Genomic DNA, 27,026 nt, shown 5'->3' with positions numbered 1-27,026 from the left:
CTTTAGAGACGTGGAGGTGGAAGGGAGTGTCATTAGAGGGTCGGAATAATAAAAAAATAAAATGTTTATTATTGAAAAAATAAATTAAAAAATGATTGCACAAATCAGAATTTCTATGGCTGCATGTCACAGTGAGGAGTGAAGTGTGGCTGCAAGGGGAGGTACAGCAGTCTATAAAATGCAGTATGTAACCTGGCACAAGTTAGTGCAGTGTTGAGAGAGCAGTTGATTGAGTGTGGTGGTTGAGAGTTGTCTCAGCTTTAGCGGCTATAGCTAGCTGCATCCGGCGCCTCGCTATACTGAATGTATAGCTATAATATGATTGCAAGTGTTGTCTACGACTGTGCATTGCTATAAAACTTGGCCTTTACAAGGTACTAATAATAATTATAGCATCTGATTTAGAAACCATTTAGTAGACATGCATGTGCTGAGCTAGCCGGCTAAATCTAATAGAGCATAGATTAGGGAATATATAATCTATGAATAGAGGCCGAGTAACTTGGTGATATAGCTAAAAAGACCAGCGTTGACGTCGATTACTGAACAGACCTTTTTTTTTTTTTCCAATTTAATCGAATCTACACTGAATTTACAGTGTAATCACTGTTGAATTGGCAACACTTCAATTCCCATGCAAGAATAGCTAGCTATATTGTTATTTATGGTATGAAGTAATATACTCAAATATTGTATGTATATTGTTTTTATTTATTTATTTTTGTCTTGCCATGCAGGGATCCAGATATACCTGTGTTTCAGCTAGCTGTGTACCCCTGAATCTAGGCCCCTTTTCCTTCCCTGTACATATGTATGTATGTTGTCTTAATAAAACAAGACGTTTTCTCTCTAGCTATACAGCTGCATGTGCAGGTTGTAGCTACAGGGTATGGGCCTGTCAAATGCATTTTCCAGTGCCTGGTTGACCAATTGTTTTAATGGTACAGACAATCAAAAAATGTATGAAAACATTAATTATGGTCTGTGTGCATGCACCACTGATATCATGCATGCATGTTCTTTGCAGCATTTGTGTTAGTTCACTCCGAGTTGGTCACACAATCATGAGTAAAGACTATCAACAGTGGCTAATTGATTACCTTTATTTACTGCAAGATCTGACAGCAATTGTATACTTCTTGAGATATTTGGAAGAGGAAAAGAAACTTGATAGCAGCAGCGAAAACAGTAGACAAATTATATATATCAAGTTTCAATATGAAGAGATACTGATTGTCATCAGCATGTTATGCAATGATATGTTCTTATCACATAAGGAATCAATGAATGATTGTGTTAGTACAAACACAACACATAGCACTTTTCAGCAATTACGTACTAAACGGTTTAAGAAAAATGGTTTGGTAAACTGTCTGGTCACTATTGGCAGTTTGATAGCTTTAATGGTTGAGTGTGTTGTCATTTTACTAACCACGCAAAAGAAGATATTCAAACACAATTCATATAAAGAAAAATCTGTAAGGAAAAAAGTTAAACAATTTCTCACTACTGACTATGTAAATGTTACTGAGGTAATTCAGATCTACCCTTTGGGACTTGTTACATCACCAAAACCAAAGAGAAAGGCCCAGAATCAAAGCTACAATGGTATGTTAAGTGTATAATTATCAGTCACATCACCTCAGTTGTTACAGAGATAAACTACACACTAATTATAAGTACACTAGTGATTTGCTTATACTCTATAACTATAAGGTGTCTGCAGGTGATCAATGAATTAATAATTGACTTAATAGTCCACATAAACTAGACAATGCCACCAAGAGTATGGTCTCTTTATGTCATAGCTTACAATTTTTGGTTACAAACAAATCATGTACATCTTGTTTGTTTATGCGTTATAGGCAGAGATACTAATGTTCAATCAACTGAAGTTACCTCAAACTCTGTGAGAAGCAACTCACCTGATGCATCACTCAGCGGGCGACATGAGAATCTTAGAAATAATTTACCTGATGATGTAATAATATTAACACCATCAGAAGAGTCACACTACAGTGATCACTCACTATTAGCAATAACCACTTCATTTGCACAAGAATTACCACATGAATCACCACAATTGTTGGCAAATGAACAGATCTCCCAGGTGAGCAATCCTTATTCTGATGAAGAAGAAATACGAGAGGAGCCACTACTGTCCACACTGCAGGCAGCTTTCCTTGGTATACCTGACCCCATTAACCACTCTACACAGCAGGTAATATATATGTGTGTGTACATATATATATATATATATATGTGTGTGTGTGTGTGTAAATCTAATACTAAGTTTTTTACCAAAGAGAAAATTACATGGGTAAATTGGGCTTGTGTAAAATGTTGTCCATAAGTGATTATAATTAACTGCTTTTGCACTACCCCATGCAGTTACCTCTGCTTTTTGTATTGTTCACAAACATTATAGTGAACACTTAGTATAGGTCAAAGGTCATTGCAACTACTGTGTTATGCATACGTAGTAGCTGTCATGTCAAATTTGTCATAACACTTATATAACTATATACTCTGTACTTCAGAATCATGCTCTTCAAGAGGATACTCCTATTAAGGTTGCTGGTCTACAAGTTGACAGTCATGGACTATTAGATACAGTATACCAACAATCATTTGAGGAGACCACTCAAACAAAGTATGAAGGATTTACACAGATTGAAGTAAAAGAGAAGGAGTGTAATTGTAGAAGACAAAATGATGTCAAGTCATTTACCACTGAATTGGGTACTGATTTAACTGCTGATAACCCACCGCTATGTATAGGTCATTTCCCTGATGGTTCACACGGCCAGGTGAGCAAAACATAATATTAGGAGCCCACAAGCACTGCAAGGCTTAAGTGCCCCTGATATATACTAGTGTCTTTTTATTTTGTACCTTTGTTCAGTGACCGGCAAGATATAGAAAAGGTATTGACAGATCTTTGTCCCCAGTAAGAGATTCTTTCTCTAGTTTCCTTAGCCATAGTTCATTGTTGAACTTTAAACAATGCCTGCAAAGTTTTTTTTCCCACATTCATACTTCTACATACTTTTATAGTGGTATTCAACTAAGCAATTGTACAGAGGGGGCACAAGGAGAAAATTACCTTCCCCTTAACCCTTCTCCATCCTCTAATCACAGAAATTTGAATACTATGATGGAACAGTCACCACATGCAGCACAGATAATCCTATAGGAGGCTAAATATTTATGCTCAGGGCATATGTGGTGGTGCTGCAAAATGCAAGCTTTTATACTGAGCAGTGGCTGTCCTTTGTATTCCAAAACTACATGACACACTAATTCAGGACCATAAATGACTCATACAAATCATCACTGTCATTGGCTTGTTTAATGAAGACCATGTACTCAGAAAATAGTACACAAATAATGTTAATGTCTATAGACTATAGCTTTAGGGTGCATACAGCTCCCCAGACCCCCTGCCTACACACATCTACTACCCTGGTGTATACCTCTGACCCTGGATCCATCCCTGATGTTTGTTGGCTCAACATGCAAAAACAAGTGAAAAAGATAATCACAATAACCTACTAGTAATTTTACAAAAAAGTTTAATGAGCCATATCCACAATGACGTTTTATGACATCACGAGAATAAAAATGGCCGCGATAGTTGGGGACTGTTATACAGGCTTCTATGGAGATAAATTTTTGATCGCTCACTAAGCATGGAGATATTGACCATTAACTGACAGGTATGGTTATAAAGTAACAAAAGCTATTGAAAACGTACGCTATTTAGAAAAAATTTGAAATGCGACAAAACTCATTTATCGTAATGTCTTATATAAAACTTGACTGCACCTTTTGTTTAGAACTCGATATCTTCTTTCCTGGCTGAAATATGAGCAATCAAAAATTTTTCTCCATAGGCGCTTGTATAACAGTCCCCCAACTATCGCGGCCATTTTTATTCTCATGATGTCATAAAACGTCATTGTGGATAAGGCTCATACATTAACCTGATATCATTAACTGTTAAACACATCATCTCTTTAAAAGGGATGCAATTTGTGGAATTCATTGAAGTGTTAGTACTAAATAATTAAGCTAATGTGTGTTGTAACTGCTTTGCTAGGTCCTGGAAGTCATGGAACATAACCGTCATAGAATCTTTATAAATTGACACAATGTCAATATTAAGGTACTGGTTTTGGGTTTTAGTATTTATTTGTACTACATTAAGCCTACTAACTTTGCTATTGGGACAGTGAGTAAGCTATTATATAGTTAGGACTATAAGTTACTCACTTCTTAGGCTATCTGTCTTCTTTGTGTTGTTCTGTGGTCTGCTCAATGGCTGACTTGTGGTGGCTAGAAATACACATCCACAATATCAATATTAAGGTAGGGATCATTACAATAAAAAGTGCTTAAACAAGGATGGATCATCACCTGTAGTGCAAATTTAATTCTCTCTTTAGCCAGAGCATAGCTAAAGTAGGGATTAAATTTGCATTACAGGTTTCTTTGTATTTTAATGATCCCTATACTAGCTTGTAAAATTTCTTTGTTAACTTTTTTCTGTAACATAATTCATAATATAGCAGATGTATATATGAGTTGTATAACAAAATGTTAACTCCTTCACTAAATAAGTAATCTAGCCATTTTGCATAGTTTTCAACCATGTCCTGCCTATTACACAGCCTTACACATGAAGCTAGCCCACAACCTATCTGTTTACTTCCAACTGTTGGGAGCGTGTTGTGAAATTACAGACAGTTTTTGTTTTATTCTTTTATGATGCAACATGAAGCTTTTGATGTGCTACCATGAATTGATACCTTGCACTGTCAGTGAATAAATTGGGATACAAAGGTTCCATGATGCATACAGTCTTATGCCAGGAGGCAACTATATCGACATCTAACACCAATAAAAATCAAGCCTGTATATAGCCTTCGCCATTATTGTCTGAGCATCAGTTAGTAGTTAGTCAGTCAGTTTAAAAATGTGCTAAATATTTGTAGTAACTTATGTTAAGAATTTTGGGTTACCAAGGCATTGTGAAGTTGGTATCTGGTCAATATTTTTTTCATGGGAAGGTGCAAACACTGTATGATACTATTGTCATACCAATTTCAATTATTTGTTTACAGGTATCTGTACCAGTGGGAGATAACACATGTGAGATGAAGCTAAATACCACTCAGGCTACTGTAGTTGAAGATGAGAATTTACTAGTGGCCTAGCTCTACAACATATGTTCATTCATAATCGTTTCCTTAGCAATCAAATCCACAATGGTGTGGAATTTTGAGTGATTTAAGGGAATCCACCAAACATTAAATTTTTAATATCATCTTATCTAAGTTTTTATAATTTTTATATTTTCTTTTGTTAGTGTACATATAGCTACATGAATTCACATTATGTACATGCAGCTATTTATATATGGTAAACAAAAAAAGAATGATCAGCATAGAGTTAAAACTTTACTGATGGGTACTAATCCAGTGTATGATAACCACATGCAGTAATGGGATTTCATTATATTATCCAATTTAGGTTCCCAAGACTAGCTATGTTAAGCACATCGTACAGGCTCAACCAACATCATAGTGGATGGCAGCATTATTTCACATAGTTGGCACTTGATACCTTTATGGAAAGTGTGACCACATGATGCAATGTTCCCGTTTGTTTGCTCAATGAAATGTTTGTTGATTAAAGGTACGTAGTTGGATATTGGAGCTTGATAGAACTATGATGATAGCTACACATTTAGAAACATTTCATTGTATTATAGGAAATTCTGCCAGGTAGTGAGTAGTGTAATAATATTATTTGAATGACAGGCAGCACAGAAAATGACAAGGTTGCCACATCAAGTACTATTTGTGTGCAAAAGAACCACCCTTAATTAATTAAATAAAGTGAGGAGAAAAGCCAATTCTCAAGGTGACATAAGCACGTTCACTCAGAAAACATCTTTCAAGATAGCACATGGCACCTTCTTCCTACCCTAACAATCTATCTACTATTAAATGAGTTTTCTTACTATCTTACCAAAGTATAATACACATGTAGCTAACAAACAACTAAATGATATATATATATAATTATAACTATAGGCAAGGGAGGAAGTTCTAGAGAATACGCTGGCTGGTTTCCAACTCTAAGGTTGAAAAGCAGTTACTTTGCCAGCCTATTGGCTAAGTAAAATCATGCTAATAAATTAAATAGTTTATTTTTAGAGGAACTTTAGGTTCAGCGGGAAAAGGAATTTTGGATCATTTTGTAGCAGAGGTACTTTGTGCAATTTGATCATTAAATCTTACTTAATATAGTATATTAATGCTTAAACTTTAACTGTTTTAACTACTTTTTATCAATTTTAAAAGCTGACTGATATTTCTAGAAACCAGTGAACCCCCCTAGAACCACGTCTGACTATAGGTCACTATATGCATGAGAGTACTTAACAATGTATCCTACTTGACCAAGTTTGCTAAACAAAATAAAACCACCCTGTTCCGAAAGCACGACCAACCATGCATATCATAACACTAAATACATTTCCATTTGGTGTGACTTCCCTGAGTCCACAATAATCTCCTATACGTACACATAATTATACCCATGCAGTCTTTGCAACAAAAGTTCAGAAATTTTTAGTCCACTTTGCTTCTATGTATTGCAAATATTCATTATTGTTATTGTTAATTACTGTGTAGAACTCACAGAAAGAGTATAAACACACTACAGATAATCATACATAAAATCAGTCTGTTGGGTAGAGGTATAAGAATAAAACTGATTTAAATTATCCAGTTCAACTAATGAATTGGGTAGAGAATTTCACAAATTGATAGCAGAGGGTAGGAAAGAATTTAAATATGTGTCAGTTCTAGTAAAATTTATAGGGTTCCTCACTATTTTAGAGGAACCTCCTTTCAATTTTTTGGGGAGTCTTTTAAGCAGAAGAGCTAGAGAGTATTACACATCTATGAGCTGCATGATTTTGCCTTTAATTCATCATAGACTGTAAAAGAAGTTTCCACATGTATGCAACTCTTCATACAGTATATGTAGATCAAAGGATAGTGCTACACACCACACCACATCACTTCATCTCTCTCTCTCTCTCTCACACACACACACACACGCACACGCACACACAAAGCCTAAAAGCAAAGCCTACGGCAACTGTGCAAAGGACAGTTATTGCCTCCTAGTGAACCAGCACTAAAGGATGCCTGTGTACCACTCAGATGCTTGAGTCTTGTGCAGGCAAATCCTCCTGGGGCAGAGCTAGTAATCCGCAGGAGGACTATCCAGGTCTCATGGAGAGGTCACGGAACCCTGAGTTTCACATCAACTTCAACACCACTAAGTGAGACAAGGACAGTCGGGCATTTGCTTCCTCAGGAAACACCAAGTACCCATTGATGTTACAGCTGGGTGGGCTGCTTCCCCAGATGACACCAGGCCACCAGGTCCCCAATACGCACGTACGCATGTATGCACGTACACACACGTTACATCTCCATGTACATACAGCTTACATCTGTTTGCACTACACACAAATAGTATTTTCCAGACACCTTAAAAGTGCTATGTGATTTAACAAAATCTAATTTTGTTGGTTAAAGGCTTAAAGAAGGGGATTTTTTGTCATTAACAAAATCTGCTCTGCAACTAATAATAGATATGCCCTTATATGTAATTATCAACCATATGTATATGGACTTCTAGGAAGTACTGATTAAGTATGATACATGTGTCTGAAGCAATTATAGAATTCAGTTAGTGGTTGCATGCGTAGCTTTTTTTAAAGGTATCATACACTACTGTATAGTAGGGACCGCAAAGGTTTGGGTGCGGCCCATGAAAAAACATCACCCAAACACCAGCCTCACTTTTCCCTGACGACAATGAAGCAGTATTGCCGGTAAAACTAAACCCAAACAAGCCTTCAGATTGACCTGAAATGCTTTCAACAAATTGCTATGAAAAAAATATTAAATAGAATTTTCTAGTAACTGACTGACTGACTGACTGACTGACTGACTGACTGATTCCTTCGTAACTCAATACAGCTAAGGTTACAGGGTTGATTCTGTTCAACATCGCTTCAGCCAGACACATGCCTTGCAGTACGTACAATGCTTTCTTCATGGACTTACCAGTGTCCTCCTTTGTGTCCCATTCATCTTTGCCAACAGTGAAAGGTGTCAATTTGGCAGTAGCACTTGAATGGCTTCCTTTCGTAATGGAAATCATCCATATTTTTCATAGTGGCTACTTTTGATTGCAGAGGTGCTTTTCAAACAGTACAAATCGTAATGCTGTGTAACAGGCTGAACACAACTAACAACAAAGCGTACTTCACTTTTCAGATGATAATTGATAGCTGGGGCGCACAGTGCCATTTCTTTCTTTTGATGCAGTATGCATGGGCTCACCAGTCATAATAACTTTATTTTACAAAAAAAGTTAACATACAAGTACACAAAAATTTTTTTTGGAATTTTCGACTACTAGAGTAGGGACCATATAGTACATCAATAAAAAGTACTGAAACAAGCTGGAGTAGTGCACAATACTAAATCACAGTAAAACAATAAGAAGTGTTATATCCCTACTGTGCATTTCCATTATGGTATCTTGAGCACAGTAGGGAATAACACTTCTTCTTAATACTGTGCACTACTCCAGCTTGTTTCAGTGCTTTTTATCGGTGTGCTATGGTCCCTACTCCAAGTTGAAAATTCCAATTTTTTGTGTACGTGTATTAATAGGGATGGATGATACTGACATTTCTGTTATATGATTATTGTCATGAGCCATCATCATGATTGTCATGATTATTGTCCACTTGTCCACTGTAACAACAATATTACAAAAAAATAAATAAAAATTTAAGATGAACAATTTATACTTTTTGAAACTTCCTTGATTATCACAACTATTGCACGATACTTGCCAGTTTTGACTATCTGATGAAAATTGGACGATGTCAATTATTGCCAACAAAATAATCATGATGGTCAAGATAACCAAATAATTACCCATCCCTAATATTAAATCACAGTTCTTGTCACTGATGTTCCTTCTATATGCAAACGTTGGAATACCAACTCTGACGTAGTAAATTTGCTGACTCGATTCCTTGCATCTAATTTCACCACTTTGATACATTATGTAAGAACAATGATAACCTTGCATACCTCTTCTTTCTTTTTCAATAGTGTTTTAATGTTATGGTTAAGGATGAATTGCACACTTCCTTTGTTATAACTAGGTGGGAGTTTGTCAGTGTGTCACATACAGCACCAGAGTGTATATATAGGAATTTTTTTGTCTCGGCCAGATCTTCCCATTGATGGAGGGAAGCTCTAAGAGAACAAGGAACAAACAGTACTAACTGTTGCTTTATTCAAAGGTGCCACACAGTTTTATTTGTCAAGTGTGTTAACATGTCACTACTACAACCACCATCATTTGTTTTGTTCAGATAAGCAAGCACACCATCAGATATGGACAGCTCAGGTACAGGATAGCTTTAGTTTATGGTGCTAAGATCTGTAATAGAAACATGCCAGCAAAAGAAGTGTATTAATGTGGCGTGATATATACTAGCTAATATGACTAGCAATTACTGTCACACTAATTTGGATCTCCTGACACTAAACACACCATTTAAAACCCACTGAACACACCAATGACAACGAATGACTGTGGTAAACACACCAAATCACACACACACACACACACACACACACACACACACACACACACACACACACACACACACACACACACACACACACACACACACACACACACACACACACACACAAATACCTTGCGTGTAGCAGGGGTAAAACACACCGAGGACCAATAATTTTGCTATACCGTATATGTACAAATTTTTGAGGGATACAACAATTTTTACCAATTCTCTGGCTGCTTAACTGTCCACGAAATTTTCAGCCTTGAAAATTAATGATTATCAAGATATATCTGTATGCTATACAATAGGTAACCTGAGTGAATAGCAATGATGCACAAAAATGAAACCACAAAACATTGCTAATTCACAAAATCATGTACCTCAAAAATTTGTATGTATACATAGTTGCATTCAATGCACATGCATTGACGAACAAATGGTATAGCATGTAGCTAGTACAATTAGTGGCAATGTTTATAAGACCATCTCAATGTAGAGTATAGATCCCTATTAGGTATATACTTCATGACATCATTAATAAAGTCTCTTAATTATAGCAAGACTGCTGGTACTGAAGTTCTAAAGTTTTAAATACTGCATAAAGGAAAGAATTGTAGACCAATACCTGACCTGGATGACTTGACTACACCACACAATGGTGTCTCTGATCAGCTATAAAAAACACATCATCTAGATTGTTTGACCTCAAACATCAACCATTTAAGGAGAACACCATACTGGAGGTATGTATCTATTTACTACACCCATGGAAACCTAGGAGTGCATTGTGTGCAATTACAGCTAACCAGAAATTAATTAAGACAGTACAGAATAAGCTAAAAGATTACGGCAACGCACACGCACACACACATATATGTAAACACACCATTGTATACCAATGGGGCTACTATTGGAAATTTCAGAAACTGGAAAGCAGAATTTCTCATGACATTAGGCTTTCCCAACAAGCTTGCGTATCTTCAGAATAACAAATGCTATGGTGTCCTACACTTGCGAAAGCAAGGTTATAGTAGAGTATTATGCTAAAGATTAACTTGCTTCAGCCAAGGAGTTCATATAGAGTTGCCAAACAAGGCATCCTGGAAACTAATTGGAGGCCTTTCCCTGAAGATAGCAACAAACAATCCAGTGTACAAAGAACAAGAAAACTGGCTGTGTGCTGTGTAACTCACCAATTCAATTGAAAGCCAATTATGTGGCCATTCATGAATGTACACAAAGGTTCATCTGGTATCTTACACATTGTGTCAGACAAGTCAAGATATTACTCATGTTGCAGACTGTTCACAGTCAACATGTTAAGAACTAGAGCTGAAATGATCATGGTGTTTTAGTATCCGAGTGCTCTCTAGAGTTAACGATCAAGTACTCATGAATACTAGCTACTTGTAGTCATATCCATGTGACATGTTTTATACTGACTAAGCAGTTTACAGCTATTCAAGTAACAACAATGATACACACACTGTATTAAAGTACTGATGTTAGTGTTCCTGACAAGAAATGATGCCAAACAAACTATAGCCTTCATTGTGTCACTCCCTGATGGTAAATACATCATGTGAGCTGGGTCATGTGATCTTAATGAGTACTTGAATACCAATTTTACTGTCCGCGTATCAAAATTCTTAACGAGTACTTGAGTATTTGCAGTAATTGTTTCAGCCCTATTACGAAGCCAATAATATATTGAAATATCAGACTACTACAAGTATAGCAGTACAATACTATGGAAGGTTTTTATCAACATGATGGAAGAAGTGAGGTAGTGGAAGACTAGAACCATATGTTTATATCAATAAACCTGGGGATTTCTAAGGGAATTATGTTCAATAAACATGTACATGACCTTTCCCTTATCGGGCTTCAAAACCATGTCTGGTTTCTACTGAGTATTTCCTGTTATGCATGTAAACTGATAGGTCAAGGAATAACAAGAAAATCCCCATGATGGTTGGTTTACAAAAACATTACCCCTTTACACCAAGACAGTACATAACTACATGGTGCATAATAAATGCCTAGCATGCTATTGCATAGGTTAGAAAACACAAAAGGTCCTTAGAGGTTGCTGGTTTTATTTGGTCTAGTATGATAACTAACACTGTCCCCTTTTGTTATGGTCCTGATTTATAGTAATTACTTTTGTCGACTGATCTACTGTAGGTTTAACAAGAAAATTTCCTCAATCTATGAATATAATCATTCGCCTGGTATCCTGTAGCTCATCCCATCACTCATGGCATCATTTCAATAAGGTAACAATTACTGGATTGTACGTGGTTACTTTTATCAATCAGCAATTTCTCTATGAACAAAAGAAATATACACAGCTTACTCATAGGTACTAATAATTAATGAATCAGCATGTGTGCATGTAGCACTGTTGATAATATGAATACTTAATAGTCACTGGATCATCAACATGGCATAAGACCATGACAATCAACATTAAAAGGTCATAAAGTAGACCATTACCTATTGATGACCTACAATCACATCAGTGTTTTTTGCGTACATGCAGTTATTTGTGCATTGGTGAGTGAGTATAGCTATAATGACAAAGTATGCATCTGATAGTATGGTATAGCAACATACACATAATTATGTGTAGGGGCATGGACCTACATAGATTTTTTAACTTTTCAGTAAGTCAGTGAACTTCTGTTTATTGGTAGGTAAGTATAGTAAATTACATACATTACGAAATTACACATGTGTATTTCAATTCTTTATAGCTTTATAAAACAACTGAGTTTGACTTGAAATTTGAAATATGAATAGCTGGCAAGTTGTGGAATTCTTTGGTTAGCACAACTTAAACTCTGTGTCTAACTACTATAGGTTCCTTTTCCTATGTCCCCTCACAGTTATCAACAGTACAGTAGTACTGTTTAAGTAGGGATCCCCCAAAAAGTGACGTGCCGCCCAAAATTCTGCCTTTAAAAAAATTATCCTAGAGACATCTTACGTCATCAAAATCACCTTTACGGAGCAATATTAGTCCATCAAACATGAAATACAGCAATAAAAACAAGAAAGCACTTACTGGTGACTGGATATAAAATTTTTAAAAAGTCTCCAAAACTTGAAATTTAGTCACTCACTGCCTCACTCACTGACCATAGTTGCAAGCCTAGAGCCCAAACAAAGCAGCACACGGTCACGATTTTACACCACAACCACAAACTCACTGGTGGGATGTGCCTTTTGGGGTTCTGACGAGTGTACGCCCTGTGCACCTTGTCTTTTATCTTCAATCAGGTTGGTTCTCTTCTTCAAGCATCGAAACCATACAGAGGCGTTTATTTTCCGTATCAACACTTCTCTGAAGACTCCACAAAATTATTTCAGAAAGTGCTTATGCTGCTGAGAAAGCGGGGCACTTAGAAGTTCAAGTGCTGCACGTGAAACATTAAGGCTGCTGAGTTGTCACTTCGACTTTTGCCAATGCCTGAACTGCAATCAACAAAGAGATTTGTTACATTACTTAATAGACGGACTGATACTCGACAGCTTGTTCCTCTGAACACACTGACTCAGCCACTCAGTGCTGGACGGCAAGATCAGCAAGTGATTGGATAGTACTCGAGTGGAAATTGTATTACTTTATCCTGTCAGTCCCTGACAACTGAAAGGACCTGTTCATTCAAACAACTTCCGGCCCAGGTGTATAGAACGTGGACCATCGTGCTGAGACAGGTCATAGATCTGAGTGGCGCCACTGCTACTATGAGGTAAGCTATGCATGTTACTGCAGGCCTATGTGATTCCAATTTTGGCATAGTACATACTTTAATAAGCTGTACAGTAACATAATAGCTAGTTCACAAGTTACACTATAACTAGCTGTGCTAACTACAACAAAAAACAAAACAAACTAGTATTAAAAAAAATTGTTAATTTAAAAATGAAGTAGGGATCTATGTAATAAAAAGTAGTGTAATAAGAGATGGTATTACAGCATAGCTCGATGGGGAAGTCCCTACTTTGGCACTTTAGCTATAATTTTGCTCATTACCAAAGTAGGGACTTCCACCGAGCTGTAATACCATCTCTTGTTTCACTATTTTTATTAAATAGATCCCTACTTCATTTTTAAATTAACAATTTTAAAAAATACTAGTACATGTATATCTACTCCTTGCTAAGTCCATCTACGTAGTTGATACATATTTCTGACTTGGAGTAATAGGAGGCCTTACCAAAGACAATAGGCACAACTGGAAATCGACAAAGATCCAGGTATAAATTGGATGTTGGTTGTGTAATATTTCCTAACCACGATGTCATTTTTGACAAAGCATGATGGAAGTAGTATAACCACTCCCACACTTAATCACATAACTCTAAAGTCATCCCAAAGAGTGGTCATTCAGGTACCTACTTGAGGCATCAATTTACACACTGTTTAATCAGGGTATGTACCACTCCCTGTTAATTAGCATAACCAACATAATATTGAAAACATTTAGAAAATGTAATACAGCAAAAACCATCACATTATTACAAGTACACAAAAATGTTAGCATGTAGTGATTTTTCTGATCATAACACTTCATTTTCGTGGAAACAGTATCAAAACTGGGGTGGAACTTTGTCCAATAAACACAGACAGTATACATGACCTTTCTCTGTAAGGTTTATGAAACCACATGTATTTACTGTCATGTATGCATACAGCAGGTCAAAACACCACAAGAAAATTCCCATCTTTTGTTTACATCACACATTCCAGTCTTTGCCATCTGTTTAATGATTTGATGAATGACAAGGAAAAATTATATTAGGGAAATTTACACGAATCCACTTAATTATAGCTGAGTGTACTGTAGCAATCTCTACATGATAAATTGTGGTTAAAAATCTAAAAGTTGTCATCTTAATGTATTAAGGCTTAGGATGACATTATGTTACAGTACATATCCTGTATCTTCATGCACAAAGGATATAGGCGATGCATTACATGGTACGTTCATTTTAGGAGCATTCATCTTGAATGTGTAATTTTACCCGTAGGAAAGTGTCCATACAATTTTTTCTAGTTTCAGAACAACAGTATTATAGGAATCCACAAAGTTTATGCGTGTGTATAAACTGTGCTGGTCATGTTTGTAAACTAAATTAGTCATAACTGTATCATATCTTATCTTACTGTGATCCTCCCACGAAAAGTTCCCATACACTTAAAGCGATTTCAGCAGTTTAAAAGGATTGAGAAGATCATCACATCAATACTACGTATATAAAAGGGAGGGGTGCAGTTACAGTAAGCCAAATAGCATGTACAGTGAATTCTGTTTAGAGCTACATTAATGCTGTACACCTACAAAATTTTTGTCACCAGTTAATTGCTTACCAATAATTGACAATAACCAGTTAATTGGTTTGTTTGTATATTGGCAGATATAATATGTACTCAACAAGCCTGCTGAAAGGTTTAGGGTAGTACCAAAATGCATCAACATCCTGTTTTACAATAACAGTTATTACAATCACATATTTACACATGCTTTGAGGTTATGTTATGCTGTTAACACTTGTCAGCAGGGGTGATTAATGGTTTACCAAGTGGGTGGGCAATAACCGGTTTAAAGGTTTCTTCACCAAGTAGTTGGAAAAGGCGGATACAGTCGGACATGGACATGGACACAGACATGGACATTTTCAAAAAGCACTTTTACATTTATATTTCATACCTAATGCTGCTTTTACAGCAGTCTTCACTTTCAGACCCAGGTGTCGATCTTGTCATAACGCCTATCCATATATAAGCGCATGTGCGAAGGGTAGACTAGCACTCTAAAGACCATATAGTGTTGTATACATGCTCTAGAAATCTAATTCAGAGTTACAGAGATTAATCTAGCATGTCCCAACCTAATCTCATAGGCCAAATCCTCAACACTCGGTATAAGCGCCTGTGCCTTACACTAAAAGACGTAAGATTGTGGATTTGGCCTGCCAAGCTAAGTTGCATGGGCATACAAGCTAATCTCGACAACTATATAAGTCTGTATTAGACTTTAGAACATGTGTACAACACTATATGGTCTTTGGCATGCTGTGGAGCGTTGGTCCAGTCCTTTGCACGTGCGCTTATAAATGGATAAGCACTATGACAAGATCGACACCTGGGTCTGGAAGCAAAGACTGCTATAAAAACAGTGCTAGGTATGAAAAATAACTGGTATATAAATGTAAAAGTGCTATTTGAAAATGTCCGTATCCGCGTCCGACCGTATCCGCCTTTTCCAACTACCCTTCTTCACCAGTTTAAAGGTTTCTTCACCGGTTTAAAGGTTTCTTCACTGGTTTAAAGGTTTCTTCACCAGTTTAAAGGTTTCTTTACCAGTTTAAAGGTTTCTTCATGGTTATTGGCTGACACAGACAACACCGGTTAATAACCGGTTAATTACACACCAGTGTACAGCACTAAGCTACATACATATCTTGTCAGCTTACTTAACAAGGGAATAGTATCTGTAGTCATCGTTACAAACTAAAACTGACTAAGGAATTTTGTTCAATAAACATGCATATACACAAGACCTTTTCAAAACTTTATGACCTAATTACATATTTGGGTATATACTGTAGTGTACACAGTGCAATTCCTGCCATGCATGTAGTTAGGGCATTTTAATGAGAAAGGGCTAACTACCACACATGAAACTCCCTCATGTTTACAACATGTGATACAAATTTGCGTGTGTTACTAACCAAATTAGTTGACTGGTAAGACTTCTCATCACTGATGAACATCAATAAATCAAATCACAGCATCACAGAAAGCAAGGGAATTAAAATTAAAATTGATCAACCTAATCAAATATATATAATCAAATATTGAATAACCTTGTAAGTATGCAGTATGGTATACTTATCATCATCATAGTATCACTACTTGTTTAGCCCATGCATCCAGCTTTAAGGTTGTGTGTTGTACAGCAATTTGGTGAAGTGTAGGTAGCTTTACTGTACTATTAACAGTGACAGTTTTGACACGATAGCACTGCACTAGCTAACGATCTACTAGGACTTTCCTCAACAGTAGTCTCGATATAAATCAGTAAAACATCGTTATTTCTGTTTATGAACAACATGTACATGATCAGTCTGATGAAGTTGTACATGCAAAAAGTGGTTGGCATTTTCACCCAAAACCCCAAGTGCTTTCGCAAAACAAAGTATATCTCCTTACAGCTTACATGAAGAGTGATCTGAATAATTATTAAGTCTGCTTCAGTCAACCCCACCATTTGTTTATTTTGTATCGCGACTGTTGAGGGTCATGTGAAATACCAAATAAAACTATGCCATTAAGGGCAATAATTTTAGGTGGCACTTGAAGCGTCTTGTGGACTTTCCAAGCATATCAATATTGATAAATACTTGTGTAAAATTTGAAGGGGAAAAAATTTCATGAATAGCTGTCAATTTGCAAATCATGTGAAAATTCTTCCTGCAACAAAATAGTATACAACCTTGTATTCACCAAGAAACATGATATGATGGTCTCAAATGAGATCGAAACAAATTCTAGACCTTTAGTCATTTGGCTGGTAAAACTAATTTGTAGTGCATAGGTCGTTTACTAGAAAGAGAAAACTACTGAACTTACTTATATTCCTTTAAATATTGTTGACTCATCACACTGTTGTCAGTATCTATGCATATATGTTTCTCTGCCTGAGGCACCCATCAGTTCTGGTTATACACACAATTGGAATCTACAATGACACATTCATGGTAAAACTCTGTCATAAATGACTACCAAACATTCATAATGTTCGGTTTATGTGTGGCATGTGATTGTCATATGATACATATTCATTCATCACGATCTATTACAGGCCACTAGATGATCTGCTACACTACCTGTTATCTCGGCAAAGTGTTCAATGAGGCATGTGGTTCCCTTAACCATATTTGATACATGTTGCTCCACACCTCTCTACAGTCAAGTATAGGATCTCCTTATATACGTACATGATGTACGGAATACCCATTTGTGTGATGAACATATTTTAATATTTATATTAATACAATGAACAATTTGTAAAGACTTCTTCAATACAAATATTTGAAATATTAGTATTAAAGTAGGTAGAGTAGAGTAGTCAGTATCAGTACGAGCAGTATTTTGGGTGAATTTCTCAGTGATGAATAAGCTTCATCTTCCATGAACTAGCAAAGGTGTTGTATGGAAAATTATTGGTAATCACATAATGACTATAATATCTAATGTATAGAATAGTGTGATCATAACAGCGGATTAAGCATTTCTTGCACTTTTGTATGAAATACACAGTGTGGTTATACATGACACAATTACAGGTAAATTAAACACAGTCGTGGATTTCTACAAAGGTGATAGCTAGCTACCTTTTTATGAATTATCACGTTGCCATCATCACCATCATTGGTTTCTTCAGATAAGTGAGGGACATTTCAGGTACAGTACCTATATGACATTGAAACATGATAGAAATGAGACATGTAAAACAGTACATCAATGTGGTGTGGTACTAGGAATTTTTTGATAGCTGATATGATTAACTATATTGCATACTAATTTGGACCTTGAAATTTTATACTGAGTATGAAGTGTAGAGTTTTTTGATAGCCAATATAAATTTCCTGTTTCAAATGACCACCTAGGGTGACATGCATATGACATATATTCTGGTGACTATGATTCTTCCCATACTGTTCTATAGCATACCATGGGCCTAAGTCATTGTACAGTTTTCAGTAATCAGTAATATTTTTACATACTAGGAATGATGTATTGTAGACAGTACAACATCTGTGTGCTAATTATTACATTATCATACCCTAAACAAGGATTCCCCTTACATGTGTACAGTTTAGCTGGACAAATCACATGATTGGTTGTGTCACTGTAGATTACAAGGTACCTAACAAGGAAGTGGTAGATTATAATGACATGGGCAATACTGGGACATACTGTGATCACGTTTTTTTTCAATCACTGCAAAATTTTCCTTTATAAATAATCTGCTGTCAAAAAGTACGTCAACATTCCCAGGATTTAAATGAAGTCATTTGAGTTACAACTATGAAATGCTATATGATAATTATGTGTGCAACATACCATATTAGCTAAGCCTGTTAAGTTCATAACAAGCTCATTACTTAATTATGAATTCTTTAGTTATATGTATATTTTCTTTAAAACAAAATCCAAAAGAATTCCAATGGCTAGTTATCACATATTCCTCAGTGTACACCTACACAGACAATCTGTAAAAGCACTACTATAGATCACTTTGCTTGTGTGATACACTCCCTTGTGATTTCATGAGTATAGAAAGCCAGAGACTGCTGGTACATGGGTAACTCAATACACCGAAATTTGATTAATAAGGTCACTTGTGGAATTAAACATAAGGTATGTATACTCAGCTCATAACATGACATGGTCACTATAGTAAGGTGGTCTTACTAATGAGGTCATGAAGTACACCTAGCTACTTGACATGCTCACTACATTGAGTATATTTCCACACTACCTAGTATCATTTGTTTGTTGATGCAAGCAAGTACATGCACTGAATAAAAGTCAAGTACAACTGCAGGTGTAGTGTTGGTGTGTCATTAACAAATCATTCCCAATATTTGTATGTGGGATACAAACCAATGCAGTACACAGTAAATGGGAAGCCATGTATACAAATACCCTACAATAGCACAATATATTACCCTATTTGATGTTGTGACGTCTCCTAGCCAACCACCTTCAATCACACACACATCATAGCTAAACAGGTGTTAAGTTTGGTAGGAGGATAGTCAGGATACCAGAGACATTTGCAAGATAGTATTGCCATCTTGCTGCTCCAACCCTTACTTTGTCATCAGTTCATGTCTCTCATGATTCTAATGGAAATGTCCCCTTGACATCACTGAACTGGCAGCAAGCCACTTAAACAGAAGACCCCATGGAACTGGCTTCATACGCAGATAGTAGATAGCTATTCTTACTGGATCAACTAGTGTGGTTGGCCAAGAAGCTGGACCCTTCTCATTCAGTGGACAAGTGTCAAGGGATTAGCTGCCTAAAGAACAGTAATGCAAATATCTAAATAAAGTTCTGATGTTTTGAATACTATATGAAGGGAAGCCTATTATTTTCATGTAGAACAATGCCTGACCTGGACACTATACAATTATGTCTCTGACCAGTCATTATGTGCAGTGATATCAAAGGTCCAGATTGTTTTCTGGTATCTTACACAAAAACTCAAGTCAAGATATTACTCATGCTGCAGACTGTTCATAGTAAAATGTTAAGATGATTTAGAAATAAAAACCAACAGACTATTACAAGTACGTCAATAATATGGAAGGTTCTAATAAACATGATGAAAGAAGTGAGGTAGTGGAAGACTAGAACCATAACAAGCAGTGTTTATATCAATAAACCTTTTACAAATACATTTACAATCAACAATAAACACCAATATAGGACAGAAAAAGACAAACAATGTGGTTAAACATATACACAATTGAGAACAACTACGGCAACAACACAATACATCAAAAAATATCCCTACACATAGAGAGAATTAAGACCTGCAATTTGTACTAGTAATAGATAACCTAGCAACGTCAGTTCATATAGCATAAACCTCCATATAATGCTATTGTATAGATTGAAAAAAACTGTCTTTAAAGGGTTGGTCTAGTGTGATAACAAACATTGTATCCTTTTGTTACGGTCTTGGTTAACAAAAATTCCCTTTGTTAGCAAAAAATTTTCTTCAATCTATGAATACAATCATTCACCTGATATCCATCCATCCATTCATCCATCCAATCATTCACCTGATATCCATCCATTCATCCATCCAATCATTCACCTGATACACTGGAATGTGTATGGTTACTTTTATCACTTGGCAGTTTCTCTAAGAACAAAAATATGCACTAAATAATAAATAAGTGTGTATGCATGTAGCACTGCTGACAATATGATTACTTAATGGTCACTGGATCATCAACATGGCATAAGACTATGACAATCAACACTATAATAAGGTCATAAAAGAGACCATTATACCTATTCATGACTTACAATCACATCAGTGTTTTCGTAGGATTCTTTTTTTTGAGTATGTGCAGTTGCGCATTGGTGATTAAGTCAAATTCTGTATATGGTAGTATGGCTAACTCAAAAAATGCAAGCAATAAACATCCCTTGCCAAGCTCATATAACGCATGTGATACATAGATTTAGAAACAAGTGGTCATTCATGGAGCCACTTGAGACATCAGATTATTTAAGATAATCCAGTGCACATACTGTCCCAGAAGTCAGGGTATGTACCACAAGTTATATAATAGATTACTCATAACTGTGCAACATGTTGAGAACTTTCAAAAAATGTTATTGTAGTACAATGACAACCCTCACACTATCATTGCAAATACATTGTATGTCATTGAGCACTAGAGACATCCTTGCATGTAATAGCATACATGGATTTTTCATATCTCAACATTTGTTTTCATGGGGAATAATTTTCAAGGAATTTGTCCAATAAACATACACAGTATAAACATGACCTTTCCCTGTAAGGTTTATGACCAATTATAGTACGTATTTCCTATTATGCATCCAACCAATCCCTATCTTTTGTTTATATCACACATTCCAGTCACTGTTATAAACAGAGTGAACCTGTAACTTTGCCATGCATTCAATAGCAAGGGAAATTTACATGATAGCAGAGTGTTGGTCATGATAGAAAGTAAGGAAAAATTAAAGCAAACCATCAACCTGAAACACTGCTTAGTTGAACTGTCTACCCAAGAGAAAGGTGAAGCTGAGTGCTGTTATTCTATGACTAGAAATAAATATTGTATGGACACTTGCTGATAACCTGATTGAAACATATCCCGAGTGCTGTATTTTTCATGCACATGAGAATAGGTGATGTATTACATTCTATAGCATGTTGCTTTTAGGTATATTTATCTCAAGTGTTCAAACTGCTTCAGTTTGGCAGTCAGATTCTCCAATACAATTACATATAAAAGTTTCTAGTTGCTCAACTAGGATTATGTGCATGACCAACTTTGCCTGGTTGCTAAATTACCATTATTTTCATAGCTCGATTGTATCTGCCCATAGAGTACTGTATACGGCAGCATGGGACTGTGATCCTCCCACGAACATGCAATAAGCTATTTCAACAGTTTAAGAGGCTTGAGAAGGTAGTGTACATCAATACTATATACTGTATTTCTATGGTAAATAAAAATAGTATATATGTACAGTGAATTCTTTAGAGCTACATATTTTGTCAGCCTACTCATCATACAAAGAGAATAGTGTTGTTACACACTAAAACCGAATAGGGAATTTTGTTCAATATATACAAGACCTCTTTTTTAAACTTTATGGCCTAATTACAAATAAACCATGTTTGGGTGTATCCTATGTAATTCGGTATGTATATTGCGTACATGAAGGTGCTTTTGCATCAATGCGTATGATGAGACAATAATTGACATTAAGAAATAGCAAAATAAGGGGGTGATGTGATGATGCTAGCACACAACAAAACACTTTATCATTCAGCATAATGACGAACAGAACTGATGATCTGTCCCAATAAATGGGACAGATCATTAGCACCATCCACTGGACCAGCTTTTGACACACTACTATAACATACATAGTATCCATTTGATGTCATGACCAAAAGCTATTGGAAATCCTACATTGGTTACATTTTTGTGTGTCAATCGGACCATTTATTTATTAAGGCTTTACAGCACAAGTGCTGAAGGTCTGTAGGATACCTTACAGTAGTCTTGCAAACCATTCTGTACTTTTACTTTGTTATTTGGCCAGATTATTGGCTGGTGAGACTATACAATTGGGTAAATACATGCATTTTAAAAATCAAAGACACCGACCATCGGTGTCAATAAGTGGCATGCACCCACAAGCTTTTGACACTGACCAGAACAACAGTATCAAGCATACTAAAGGTAAGTTTTTGGTAAATTCAAAGGGTTGGAATACTCACCCAGCAAATCTGCATGGGCCTATACCCTAGCTTACCACAAACTCACCAAAATATACCTCCATACTGACAGTGAAAGACATTATTTAACAGCAAACCTCACTTAGCACTATCACGGATCGCCCCCACACCTTCGATGTCCCTAATATACAGTACTATCGTACTGTATGATACCAAAGTGTTGGACTTTCTTTTAGCATGTTTCATCTTTCATCACTGCAAGTGCTAATTATATAATCAGTCACATTTCTCATATGTGTATTGTGTGATAAAAAATTTATGTAAGCAGTAAGTTAGCCCTCCAACAAGTTAATGAACTACAACTGGACAATGTTACCCTCTAATGCCTAATGATGTGTATGTTTTGAGTGGTTGTTAAACTGTGTACTTCCTGTTTTTCTGTCGTGCACACCATCAGGTCACAAAGGAAAATATGTTTACCAAATAAGTTTTGCCATCTTTTTTTGTAGCTGCTATTACAGTAAACCTATTATGGTACAGAATGGATCAGTTCAGTTTCTTGGTATAGTAGATGACATAAGGTCAGTCAGTCAGTCATGTGAAAGAAAAGAAAAATAATATGTGTTAGATGGTTAATTAGTACATTGACAGCAAACCACAGGAATATATAGTTACACACCTTTAATTTTTGGACAACCACATATTTTGTTTGCTGCTGATACTTCAAATTCTTGTACAGAGGATTGCAGAATCTTTGCAATACAGGAAGTCACCAGAAACATGACCTATCAAAGTTGTGGTGACACATTTCAAAGTTAATGGATCACATTTTTCAGTTGGCGCTTTACAGTTTTGTTGCAAACATTCCACAAACCTCTGTAGTAAGGGGTTTCCAGGAGGTTAGTTGTGAACTATCATCACACAACATACGTTTTTGTATCAAGACCAAATATGAAATGCATTATACGTAGTGTCTAGTGCTCTGCAATGTACCAGTAATACCGTTTATCATGATAACTTAACATACCCGGTTATCATACCGTGACAGCCTTTAATAACCAGTATATCAATGAATACCACTATAGGATTGCTTTTTACCCAGCCTTTTGTGTTTAATTACCCAATTTATTGATGGTTTAGCAGACACATCCTAAACAAAAACTTGAGGTTGTCACATTACAACACATGCTTACTTGTACTGAACTATATTTTTTTTGTTTTTGGGATGCATACCTCTTGATACTAGGCATGCAATAGTTGTAGTAATATACCAATATACCGCGATATTTTCCTGTTATTAATACCGTGTATTCAAATTTCAATACCACTGAGTACTAGTGGTGTCATGACCCAAATATGTATAATCAAATATGGTAAAGTGAAACCATGACAAGGATGTATACTTACCATTGGGAGGCACGAGTATTTGATTTGTGCACTGAAACCTCTATAATAATATGACACTCATGACCATGACAATTAAAAAGGATGTTAGATACTGGATGGTATTCTAAAGTCCTATTATTAGTACAGGACTATAGATGTGTTAGAGAACTTTAATGACACAATGATACATCATAAACCTTCTCAGTCAAAGTTACAGCTATACATATGCATGTACATGTGCATGTTAGTTCTATTAAATTTACCTCTAGACAGGAATATAGATGAAATAAGAAATCACTCCTGCAAAATCACCTGTAGAGGTTCATTCTATTCTATATAGGGTAGAGAAATTAAAAGGTCAGATTTCAGTCACAATACAACAATGTAGCAACAATATATGGGGAATGTGAAGAACCAAATATGAATTATTTCACCAAGGGAGTGGTCAACGCAAAGATGTATGTCTACATGCCAACCAGTTGTAGTTACCACAGCAGCACAATAACAAATGTACACATACTACTATATTATTATCCCAAGACTATAATCCAAAGCAAGGAATTTTGGGTAGGAAAAAGGAAATGTGCTTCCTACTTACATGTATGTATAATTAGCATAGAGAAGTCTGTGAATCAAGGCGACACAAAAACCAACCTACACCTACACCAGTACACCTACATCATTACAAAGTACTTGCTAAAAATACCTAGCTATAGTGCAGCTTGGATGGCATACATATTATAAGGGACTGTGAGTTGTGGACCACGATAAGTTGTGCAGTTCCCACTTCTTCTTATGATACGAGCCATAAAATACTAAATTTATGGATGTTGGTTACTACAGTCTCTTGACCCTGTTTGAGGGCAGAAGTTGTGTGAAACATGCAAAATGGCACAGTAAAGTATAGGACTTAAACTAAGCCAAGATAACTCATGACCTATATGTCATGAAGAAAGCGCTATTATCGGCACTATATAGGAAGCATTGATTATCAGTACCTGCGATGACCAATCATTGAACACTCAGCTGAGCAACACTACTACTTGAACTTACTTTCAAAGCACTGGAAATCACTATGTATTTAGATGCATGTGTCGTGTCACTGCACAACTTTCAACGTTTTGAAAAAGCTTTATAACACACAGAGCAGCTATCCTTGCCCTTGGGCAGTAGTACCACTGGTAGCAATCGAAGCACTAGTTATGTGTACTAAGTATGGATGATGTCACTAGTTGTACAATGACATTATGAGTGCATGGCGATGCAAAAGTGCATAACTTACAGTCCCTTATGCTAGAAGAATCCAAGAATGCATATGATTATGGGACAGTGTTATGTCACCACACTGTAAAAATGGTCTAGTGTCCGTCACTACATTTTGTGGCAATTCTCCGTGACCGTCACTATTCTGTCAGTGACCTTCACTGGGATTTGCCAAAAAAAGTAGTGACGGTCACTAGGTCTTTTTTTACTGGGGATTAATTGTAACCATCTGCCAACACAGAACACACACACAATATGCAACTCACAAATTAATGAAACTAGTCAATACTGGATGGAATATTTAGCAGAAATGGTGGAGTAGCGGAAATGTTGCTAGGCTGGCAAAAAAAAGATCACAATGTTTATAACGAAGTGTCAACTATTGTGTACAAAGTGTTATATTTACACAATGAACATAAACTCCTTTTGTTTTGTAACTTTGGAATCACAGTCTGAATTAAAAAACGTGAGTTAAAATTGATACTCATGTTATATGTATTATGATTTCAAAATCTTTAATAGTTAATAAAATTGTTATGGTAAAATCTATCAAGTCTGCATTAAAATCAACTAGCTACACACTGTCTTGATGTCCTTGGCCACTGTATGTATAACTCTATCTACAGAAAAACAAAACTTTATACAATTTACATAATGGAGAAATCAGTGCTCCAAACAGCATGCACTTCAATTCTGGTGGGTTCAATGTTGTGCTTAGCAGTAGTGACTAGTTTCATTAATTTGTGAGTTGCATATTGTGTGTGTGTGTTGTTCTGTGTTGGTAGATGGTTACGATAATTTTTTTTTGCCAGCGTAGCAACGTTTCCGCCCTTTCCGCTATCCCTTTTTACTCTGCATAATAATTTACAAGTAATATAGGAAAACATGTGAAAAATGTTAATTGCGCTTTCAAGCTCTGGAAGTACTGATAAACTATTTTAACATGACCTCAGTTATGGCTGTTTAAAGAAACAGTGAAGGATAGATGTTTGTTAGTATTGTGAACAAAGGCTACCTATATTGAAGGAAAGTCAGTCAGTGAGTACATCCTTTAGTCGCCAAGAAGTTTTGGCCAAATGCGTGATTTACTTTCTTACAAACCACAATTAAAGACTCCACAAGCAATGTGTTTAACTGCACATACACATGTTCTCTGAACACCTCTTAGTGACCTCTACACATCACTTGCCATTTACCGGCCCCCCAACATTTACATTCAGCAGCAATTTAATGTAACAAACCGACACCTGCAGCTTCTGAAAGTGATTGCAGGATGTCGCATTGCTTATGAATATACAGTGAATGCAGATTATGCAGTGGCAACCGATACAATAGAACTCAACTGTGGCAAGTTGATGACATTGCTATGAACAGATTATACTATATTTAAGCATAGATAGTAGATATATACTACTGGTCGTAGTATATAATATCTATGATTTAAGCACGCACCGTTGAATCACGCGCCGATGAATCTCAGGATCCTAACGGGAAGCGCCGGCTGAGACATAAGTTTGGGGTTCAGTGTTTATCGCCATTCACAACGGTCAGAATGTGGTTACGACAAAAAAATTTCCCACATAATATTATACAGTTTTGGCGCCGGGTTTCTATAGGCGAAATTA

The 27,026-nt window shown here is 36.2% G+C and overlaps 1 protein-coding gene and 1 long non-coding RNA gene across 12 annotated transcripts; one reads left to right on the top strand and one right to left on the bottom strand.

The window, feature by feature from the left end:
- Positions 1-872: 872 nt before the first annotated feature.
- Positions 873-26,996, bottom strand: LOC136248904 (uncharacterized). 11 transcript variants are annotated; one of them, XR_010697885.1, is made up of 13 exons: positions 26,854-26,996; positions 24,402-24,470; positions 20,543-20,664; positions 19,457-19,812; positions 18,590-18,651; positions 18,116-18,194; positions 17,352-17,460; positions 16,586-16,816; positions 16,451-16,551; positions 11,871-12,035; positions 4,276-4,338; positions 2,031-2,210; positions 873-1,973 (listed from the first exon to the last, which is right to left on the bottom strand). It is a non-coding gene; the product is annotated as an uncharacterized lncRNA (long non-coding RNA). The 11 variants fall into 11 exon arrangements; XR_010697888.1 differs by lacking the exon at positions 16,586-16,816 and having other exon boundaries at positions 874-1,973; positions 19,457-19,514; positions 19,605-19,812; XR_010697887.1 differs by lacking the exon at positions 16,586-16,816 and having other exon boundaries at positions 874-1,973; positions 19,457-19,678; positions 19,739-19,812.
- On the top strand, positions 1,198-5,444 carry LOC136248900 (uncharacterized). The gene is made up of 4 exons (XM_066040747.1): positions 1,198-1,608; positions 1,866-2,221; positions 2,541-2,810; positions 5,127-5,444. Exons 1-4 carry the CDS (start codon positions 1,245-1,247, stop codon positions 5,217-5,219), a joined length of 1,083 nt encoding a protein of 360 aa, XP_065896819.1. The 5' UTR covers positions 1,198-1,244; the 3' UTR covers positions 5,220-5,444.
- Positions 26,997-27,026: the final 30 nt, after the last annotated feature.

This window comes from Dysidea avara, chromosome 3 (assembly GCF_963678975.1).
Source record: "Dysidea avara chromosome 3, odDysAvar1.4, whole genome shotgun sequence".
Taxonomy (NCBI): Eukaryota; Metazoa; Porifera; class Demospongiae; order Dictyoceratida; family Dysideidae; genus Dysidea; species Dysidea avara.
Note: the sequence above shows the minus strand (reverse complement) of the source record. Positions and strands in the feature narration are given on the sequence as shown.

Excerpts from the sequence above, each read along its gene's own strand:
- LOC136248900 (XM_066040747.1), top strand. The coding sequence starts at position 1,245 with ATGTTATGCAATGATATGTTCTTATCACATAAGGAATCAATGAATGAT. Across the intron at positions 1,609-1,865 it reads CCAGAATCAAAGCTACAATG|GCAGAGATACTAATGTTCAA; the intron begins GTATGTTAAGTG and ends TATGCGTTATAG. Across the intron at positions 2,222-2,540 it reads TTAACCACTCTACACAGCAG|AATCATGCTCTTCAAGAGGA; the intron begins GTAATATATATG and ends TCTGTACTTCAG.